Source organism: Callorhinchus milii, unplaced genomic scaffold (genome assembly GCF_018977255.1).
Source record: "Callorhinchus milii isolate IMCB2004 unplaced genomic scaffold, IMCB_Cmil_1.0 Scaffold4, whole genome shotgun sequence".
NCBI classification, from domain to species: Eukaryota; Metazoa; Chordata; class Chondrichthyes; order Chimaeriformes; family Callorhinchidae; genus Callorhinchus; species Callorhinchus milii.
Window position 1 is genome coordinate 71,480,029 of NW_024704745.1, and position 9,460 is coordinate 71,489,488.

Here is a 9,460-nt window from a genome sequence, read left to right on the forward strand (position 1 = left end):
CTTTGAGACGTTCTCCCTACGTGAAAACCTCTGTTATCAATTGCGAGAATTATTATATATTATTATAATAGGAGGGTTGGTGATCTCAGCCCCTAGGCTTTGGAACTCTATCCCCCAGTGCCTTCGCCTTGCCTCCTCCCTTTCCTCCTTCAAGGCCGGTCTCAAGACCTTTCTCTTTGACCGAGCCTTCGGCTCCCCTCTCGACTCTCTACCCCCTCCTCGCTCCCTCCCTTCCCTCCCCTCACCCTGACCATTTCCCCCCTGCTCGGGTCCTGACCCAACTGTACAGTGCCTTGGGATGTCCTCCTGACGTGAAAGGCGCTCTATAAATGGAATCTTGTTGTTGTTGTTGTTGTTGTAGGAGTACAGTGTAAGTTGGGCAAAAGGGTCTTCTTCATCCCAACCGCTCTTGCGATCAGTGCTGCCATTAACTTACGTTTTTGTGGCTTGTCATATATATCATATATACATCTGAACCAAAATTAAGTTACAGCCTGGTCCTTATTCACAACTTTGTAATCTAGTATATGTCATGGACTCGAAAACATTTCGGATGCCAATTATAAGAGGTGCTGATATTATACTGAAAAAAGACTCTTCTATGATTTTTACTGCTCGCACCTCCCATTGTCAGGAGCTTATCGAAAGGTGCTGTATCACGCAATCAATGTGAACATGAACACTCAGACGAATTAACTGCAAAATCGAAACACATGGCGAATATTAAACGCTATTTTTAGCAGCATAAGAAGGGACAAAAGACATCTGGTCAAATTACCAGAATTGCTTGCAAACTGAGCTTTATTTCTGTAACTTGCAGCCTGAAGTGTTTCTGTAAGTGCTCGAGAAGCCCAGTAATGCAATTAGTTCTGTACAGTGGTTTTAAAGTATTAGTTGCAAGTTTGGCTCTCGATAAGGTTAATCTAATAGAAAGAGCACATCATGAGGGGAGAAAAATTTGAAAGTGTCCATATGCTGGGCTTATACGAACTAGAGTGTACCTCCAGTGACTGATGCCTTTCAACAGCCGTGGCTTAGCTCATGGATGTGATAATAGAAGTTACAGGACTGACATTAGGTGACCTAACATTCTGACACTTTCTTGAATGGTTGAACATTAAAGGGCATATCTAGTTGCATCTTATCAGCTTAACGTATCAGTTTGGCTCAATTGGTAGCACACTTGCCTCTGTGTGAGAGGTTGTAAATTCAAGACTTGAGCTCATAATAATAATAATAATAATAATAATCCTTGCATTTGATATAGCGCTTTTCACGTCGGGAGGACGTCCCAAAGCGCTTCACAGAACACACTGTAAAGTGAATTGACTGTATATTTGTGGGCGAACGCGGCAGCCAATTGCGCACAGCAATGTCCCACAAACAGTCGTAGATTGAAAAATGACCAATTTAATTATTGTTTTTGGTTTTTTTTTTTGGAGGGATTATTATTAGGCGTGTGGAGTAAGGAAACTTGCCCAAGGTTTCGCCCTGCCTGGAATTGAACTCAGGTCTCTCACTTGCAAAGCGAGTGCTCTAACCACTGAGCTACAGGACTCCACAATCTAGGCTAACACCTCACTGTTATACTGAGGGAGGGATATGTTGTTATAAAGCACATCCTTAGTAAAATAATAATACCCCTTGCATTTGTTATTGGGCCTTTCACGTCAGGAGATGTCTCAAAGAGCTTCAGATTTTTAATGTGTAGTGACTGCCTTTTTTTGTAGGTGGTTTTATATAGGCAAACAAAGTGGTTACTGATGCAAATTAGTTTGGGTTTTGCCTATATAAAATCACGACACTTCAAAGTAACTCATTATGTGAAACGCTCTGATATGTTTTGAAATGATAAGGTGCTATGTCAAATATCAGTGCCTAGTAATATCATTTTTAGCCTTTGAGATGCAAATACAAAAGCACTGAATCAGTAAAAGCCATTCTATTCAGCTCATGAAGATCACACTTTTCACAACCCACACACACACCTACTCTTCTATGGATTCCACTACTTCTTACGAGGGCAGTTTTTTCCTAATTATTCCTTGATCCTAAAGGTTTCATGTGAAACCTCCAAAGCACTGATGTATTTCCACACTTCCACCAGTAAAATCTTCCCTCCACAGAAAACAATCTTCAAGCTCCCCAGCCCCAAAATAACAATAAATATTCTATCCCTTGGAGACTTTGTTCTGATCAGTGTGTACCATCATTTATTCCCTCCACATGCCATTCCCCAACAGATACCTATCTAGTTATTTTCAAAGCACTTTAATTGATACAGCATTGCCTGGGAATCTGTTTCACATGCCCCCTACTCTGTGACAAAAGCAAACTTTTAAACCTTATTTCTGATCTCACAGCAGTAGCCAAATTGTTCCCTAACATTGGCATTCTGGTAGCTTCTCATTGTGCTCCTACTCACTTCACTTGGTTCAATATAAACAAATCTAAATTGTGAGCCTCTCCTCATAAAGAGCTCTAAGTCCCAGAGTTACTCTAAATGCTTCTCTCTGAACCAGTATTTCAATGCCATTTTGAAGGGTGCTCAAAATGGCGCACAATGTGGCCTTTCCTCTGATCTATTGCATACGTGTTTAGAATGATAGTTTTCGACCAAAAGTCAAATGTCCTCAAGACAGAATTTAGCTGATTAGAAATGAGCATTTGTTGACAGTAACTTTACAATGTCCGGGAATCTTCAATGAATCATCAGTGATCACACCCACCCCCTTCAGTCTTCACTTCTACCAACTGACATTAGATTGGCTTAGTCAGTGACACTCTCTCGTGTCTGGGTCAGAAGGTTGTGGGTGCAAGTCCTTTAAACATGAGCTCACAGTTTCGGCTGACACCTCAGTGCAGTCCTGGGGGAGTGCTGCATTGGGAGAGATGCTGTCCGTCAAGTGAGATATTAAACTGAGGGCTCTTTCTGCTTGTTCTTCAGGTTGGTATTATAGATTCCTTCCATGACACTAACAGAAGAAAAAGGAGTTTTTCCCAGTATCCAGACTAACAATTCTCCAGATTAATTGGGATTCACATCATGGTCTTGTGTGGGACACATATATTATATTATCTCATATTATTAACCAGGCCACCAAGCTTAAATAATAATAATCTTGCATTTGATATAGTGCATAATCATATTGTTGAATCATCTGAAAGAACTTCAGAATGTTATTGTCAAGTCCAATGACTGTGTGCTTGTAGACACCAATAACAAATGAAAAGATTATTATGAATGTACATTTGTGCTTTTTTGTTGTGCACGCCATCTAAATTATTTAAATCTAACTATTAAATAAATCTAGGTCTGGTTCAGTTGTTTTTTGATTTTGTCACGAAAATTAATTTCTTACCCCTTACTAAAAGGGACAGAGCTACTGAAGGCATAGCCTTTATCATATTAATTACTAAATGTAATATGAGTTAAACCTGGTTAAAGCTTTACTAATAAAGAAGATAGTATCACCCAGTTTGCTATTAGAGAAGACTCCGTCTGCTTCTGAGAGATGTGAACACATATTAACATATTTATAGAAGGCCATTGTCAAGTCTAGTAATAAATGGTATCAATGGAAAGAAAGAGTAATCTATATTCTCTCACCCAAATTAGAATCTCTTTTCAATCTTGCATGTGGAATTTTATGAAACGCCTTCTGAAAATCCAAAATGAAGTACACTGGATAGTCCATATTCATTACTTTCTCAAAGAATTTCAATAGATTCATGAAGTATGATCTGTTGTTTCTAAATCCATGTTGATGGTTCTTTCTCACCTCTATGCTGTTTAGATGAACAATGATAGTATTTCTTATGTATTAGGCTAACTGGTCTATAATTTCCAGTCCTGTGTCTCATTACTTTGTTGAATAACAGGATAATGGTTTTACTCTCCAGTCCTCAACTGTAGCAAATGTTTTTGGAGCACTTAAAAATATAAATCAACCCTTTCAACCCTTTACTGCTTCCATTCCCAGCTGTTTGGTTAGCATTTAATTCCATTGTCTTCCGTCATAACATACAATCTACTGATATCTACTTCTGTTAAGGATTTTCAAGCCAAGCTAAAAACAGCTAGATTTGGAATTTGACCTGAAACTTCAATTTTGAAAACTAGTGTGAAAAATCTATTTAACACATCTGCCAAATCTTGTTCCTCTATGATATATCTTACCATCCTCTCCCTTAATTCACTTATCTAGTCTTTCAACACATTGGTACTTGTGTGAATATAGCTTTTAAAAAAGTCTTGTAAAATTGTATTTCAGTATGATTCCTTTCAGCAGAGTGCCACATATTTAATCATGGAACACTTTTTAATACTATAGCCAAATCCCAGAACCCAAAGGAAAAAATATAAAAGGATATGCCTGATTTCACTTCATTGAGAGAATGCGTAACAAAGATATGCCTAGAGATTTTATACACTTACGATTGTTATTCAATATAATGTTTAGCATTTAGAAGTGGACAGTTTGTTGAGAGGGATTTGATATAATGGGAGACAGGTGCTATTTCATTGAGCACTGAAAAGGGTCATTCAGATCAGCGCTCAGTGGATTAGGGACTGTGGTCCCAATTGTGCACCGTGCCAGAAATATTGCTCAATTTGAAACATTCTGTTTCTGCAGATAATACTTCCATTGTGCAATCATTCTGTGTGATTTTGAGGATTCTGATTCCACAGAGAGCTATTTTCTATTCTGACAAAAAATAAATGTAAATATTCCTGAAAGAGCATAAAGGCTGGCTGGCACAACTGAATCTCTTTCTAGTCTCCAGTCATTTGAATTTCAAAACTCAGGTCAGTTTGGAAGCACAGTATTATTCTTAGCTGTCCACAGTAAGGGAGTTTATTACTTTTATAACATCAGAAAGCAAGTCATACTTTCTAAGCTTTTTTTTAATGTTGTCACTCGCTGCACACCACAAATCTCTTGCAATGCCATTCCAAGAGCTTCTTTTTGCCTGTATAAAATCATGAAATTCACGCAAATTGTCAGAATATAAATAAGGAATGAAACGATAAATTGCAGTCTCCCCAAATCATGCTCTTCATCGATCTACCGGAGATATAACTAAATGGGTCGAATTGTTGTGGCAATTTCTTAACTAGGTTCAAGACCCTAGCCCACATGAAGGCACTGTATAAATGCAGGCTGTTGTTGGATTTCTTCATGAGGAATCCCAGCAGCATTCTCATTAACCTACAGAATCTTCTGGTCTGGTAAGTAAACATGTCAGAGTGGCACTCTCTCAGGTCACTCACACACATGCTTCTGGTTACCAGAAACAGGCAGTTGTCAGTGTGTGTACAGACCCCCATTAACACACATTGTAGATTCATTCCTGCTCTCTCCCAAAGCTACAGCCTTGCACATTTGGCACTAAACACCAACACCAACAATTTACACTAACATAGAGCCCTGCACACAGCATCCTGGGAACCCAAGCTAATTCTGCGTATTTGTGCTGTTGGATGTGGGCCTGAATTAGGTCCATTACTGCATTAAGTATTAAGTCCTTTTCCATTTGCAAATCCAATTAATTATTCCTTTTTAGTTGTTTGTCCCTCAATTTTAGAAGAACTAACTTCCTGAGGTCTGCATCTTGCCACAGCCTCCCCGTCTGATTTCTGTTACAGTTGCTGCTCATGCACTGACCCTAAATGAAACCTGTTTCCTATTTGGAAAACTCACATCACTCAGTCAATGCTTGAATGGTAATTGGAGCACTTAATTGCTCCTGTAAGATGATGCAACTACAGCTTGGAATAAGGACAAATGGACATGTAAAGATTTTGTGTTCCATTTTTGTTGGTCCACATAGCATCTTCTCACATTACTTAAGATATTAATATAATAATCTTTGCATTGGATACACTACTCTGTCACATTGTTGGGACATCTCAAAGTGCTTCTCAGGATTTTACTATGAAGTTTAGTGACTGTGTATTTGTTGGGCAAACGTGGCAGATAATGTGCACCCAGTTATGTCCCACAAACAGCCATGAGGGGAATGACCAATTTTGTCTGGGGGTCTGCTGGCCAGATGTATTGCACTTGTACACAGAGACTTCCTGAAACATTACTCACTCTCCGTGATTCACCTCTATCTCCATGCGCCCCCACCCTCCACACACCCACACAAAAGTCACAGCTCCAGCTTTGTGGAGAAGCAAATTAATCTGAAATACAGTATAGGCATCATTTGCCTGCTTTATGTTGTGTAGTGGAGGGAGTGGGGGTGGCAAAAATTGCCCATTTATCTTTGAATGTTATTTTGTCACCATAAACACAAGAAGCTTTGTAGTAACTTATACCTGTGCATATTATCAACGTTTAATATTGATCTCAGGTTTGCGTTTTTATTTGTAGTTTCAACAAGCAGCTTGTTTTAGCTTGGTAGAATTAAAAATTTTCAGAGTAAAACTAATCAATTTTATTTTGCACAGGCTTCCATGAAACGCCCCCCACCAATCCCACCCCAAGGATTTGGGCTTGCCAGGTTAACAGGAGCTGAATGGGAAGAATCCTTACTCCCAGTGACTGGTCATCTGAGCGCGCCAACTATAGTACATTTAGAGAGGTTGCTACAGAGCAGGTTTCTTTTATTCAAAGTGGGTGGGATAATTTTCCATTTTTAAAAAAAAGTCAATTAGAAATGCTTAGAAATTGCTGACTCTAAAGTCACTTAGATGGCACAGATTTCATTGTGATGCCTGCAACACTCTCTGAGTAAGATAACAGTTATATAAATAATGGCAACATGCCCCAATCCTTTGCTACGCAGCCTGCATCAGCTTAGTTGACAGCTGGCTGCTAAGATCCATGCTTTTTTGCTGGATGCTCCCCTACATTTGCTTTGCACACAGGAGTAATTAGATTATCCCCCGAAATCAGCATCTGCAGTATTTATAAGCTGTTCCATTAAGAGGCATTATCCCAGCCACTGTCAGTCACACTGACTGACTTCTGGCAGCCTCTCTAATAATAATAATAATAACCCTTGCATTTGATATAGCACCTTATCACGTTGTTGAGACGTTTCAAAACGCTTCACTGTAAAGTGAATTGACTGTGTATTTTGAGGGCGAAACTCGGCAGCCAATTGTGCACAGCGACGTCCCGCAAACAGTCATGGATTGAGTTGACCAAGTTATTATTATGATTATTATTTTGTTGAGGGGAGGGATTATTACCCCGGGAAAGTGAACCAACCGCCAGTCGACTCAGCCCTCTCGTATCTGCTTCGCGCTGAAGTCTGAAGAAATGATACCTGTGAACCACGCACAAGAAAAATCTTTTTAAAAGTTTGCAAACCCCCCCCCACCCCCCCACCCCAGCCTTGGGCTGTGTTTGCACTTGCTCTTGGTGACAGGCTGATCAGAGGGACTGACATGGCCTGGCTTTACAGCACACACAGCTCTGTGCATATTGACTCCCAGCTGCAAACCAGTTTACTGGGCAGGTCAACTCTACCATCCAAATCCAACTCTTACAGCTAATGGGGGGGGGGGGGGGGGGGGGGGAGGAAATGCCCAGAGGATAACTGTGCAAACATGCACCATTCTTCCAACCCCCTTCAAAGCAGCTTTCACCAGAAGACGAACTGCAAACTTGTTGCATAAAATAACTGATCGCGTTTATCGTTTGAGAGAGACGACAGCGCACAGTCAGCACTGAACACCGCAACACCGCAGGAAGCGCTCCATTCAAACTTTCAGGGAGGACAGGGAGGGGGACAGGGAGGGACAGGGAGGGAGACTGGGAGGGACAGGGAGGGGGAGGGAGGGACAGGGAGGGAGGAGGACTGGGAGGGACAGGGAGGGAGGGAGGACTGGGAGGGACAGGGAGGGAGGACTGGGAGGGAGGACTGGGAGGGACAGGGAGGGAGGGAGGGAGGGAGGGAGGACTGGGAGGGACAGGGAGGGACAGGGAGGGAGGGAGGGAGGGACAGGGAGGGACAGGGAGGGGGACTGGGAGGGACAGGGAGGGGGAGGGAGGACTGGGAGGGAGGAGGGACAGGGAGGGGGACTGGGAGGGAGGGAGGGAGGGAGACTGGGAGGGAGGGAGGAAAACACACACACATTTAAATCAAAGTTACCTTTTCTTATCTGAGTGCAGCCAAATCTGACTGACAGACACTGCGGACGGGATCCTATAGCCTCGTCCATGTCACATTGTGCTCTCTCTCCCCCTCTCCCCCTCTCTCCTCTGTTCCAGATATTTTGTTGAGAGGGTGAAGAGTGTTTTGGGGGAGAAATAAAAGTTGATGCCCTGTGTGTCTGTGTTGTGTTTGCAATCCTGATTGAGGACTGACTGTCTGTCTGTCTGTCTGACTGACTGACTGAAGTCTGTCTGTCTGTCTGTCTGTCTGACTGAAGTCTGTCTGTCTGTCTGACTCTGTCTGTCTGACTGTCTGTCTGACTGATGTCTGACTGACTGATGTCTGTCTGTCTGACTGATGTCTGTCTGTCTGACTGATGTCTGACTGTCTGACTGACTGATGTCTGTCTGTCTGACTGTCTGACTGACTGATGTCTGACTGACTGATGTCTGTCTGTCTGACTGTCTGACTGATGTCTGTCTGTCTGACTGACTGATGTCTGTCTGTCTGACTGACTGATGTCTGACTGTCTGACTGATGTCTGTCTGTCTGACTGATGTCTGTCTGTCTGACTGATGTCTGTCTGTCTGATGTCTGACTGTCTGACTGACCGATGTCTGTCTGACTGTCTGTCTGACTGATGTCTGACTGACTGATGTCTGTCTGACTGACTGATGTCTGTCTGTCTGTCTGACTGATGTCTGACTGACTGATGTCTGTCTGTCTGTCTGTCTGTCTGACTGTCTGTCTGACTGACCTGCTATGCGTCGCTCCCTGACATTTTTCCACAGTAAATCCCAGGCTTTGGCGGTGGAATCCTTGAGATGTTCGCTGAAGGATCTCCTCAGTTGATGCCTCGCAGATTTCCGATGGGCCATCCCTTCTGTCCCAAAGATGGTGTGATGCTCCCCCTTTCCCCCCCAACCCCCACCCCCCAAAAAAAAAAAAAAAATAACAAAAGCAGCTACTCCATGGCACTCTCTTTCTCTGTCCCTCTCCTCCCTCCCAAACCAACCCCAGCAGCAGCTGGTGAGCCCCTGCAGTCAGTGCGCTGCTGTTGGGTGAGGGCTCGGAGTCGGGCTGTGCTGTGGTACACAGTTGTGGATGAGGTGCTGATGGTACATGGCAGCCACTCGCTGGTGTCTCGCTGGTTCTCACGCTTTCCCTTCCCTTCCCCGCCCGCAGGAGCTGCTCTGGCAGTGTGTGTGTGTGTGTGTGTGTGTCTCAGGACCGACCCCCAGCCTGTGCTCCCTCCCTCCCTCTCTCTCTCTCTCTCCTCCTCCCAGTCAAACTGTACCAGATGTGAGAGCGCTTTGACTTTCCCATTGACGCGATGGCACTCGCC

The 9,460-nt window shown here is 42.9% G+C and overlaps 1 protein-coding gene across 1 annotated transcript in view; it reads right to left on the minus strand.

The window, feature by feature from the left end:
* Positions 1 to 9,041, minus strand: part of stard13a (StAR-related lipid transfer (START) domain containing 13a) — a 112,325-nt gene extending 103,284 nt beyond the window's left edge. The window contains exon 1 of the mRNA XM_007891273.2: positions 8,873 to 9,041. Coding sequence (XP_007889464.1) covers positions 8,873 to 8,993 — 121 coding nt within the window. The 5' untranslated portion in view covers positions 8,994 to 9,041. The remainder of the gene's footprint in view (positions 1 to 8,872) is intronic.
* Positions 9,042 to 9,460: the final 419 nt, after the last annotated feature.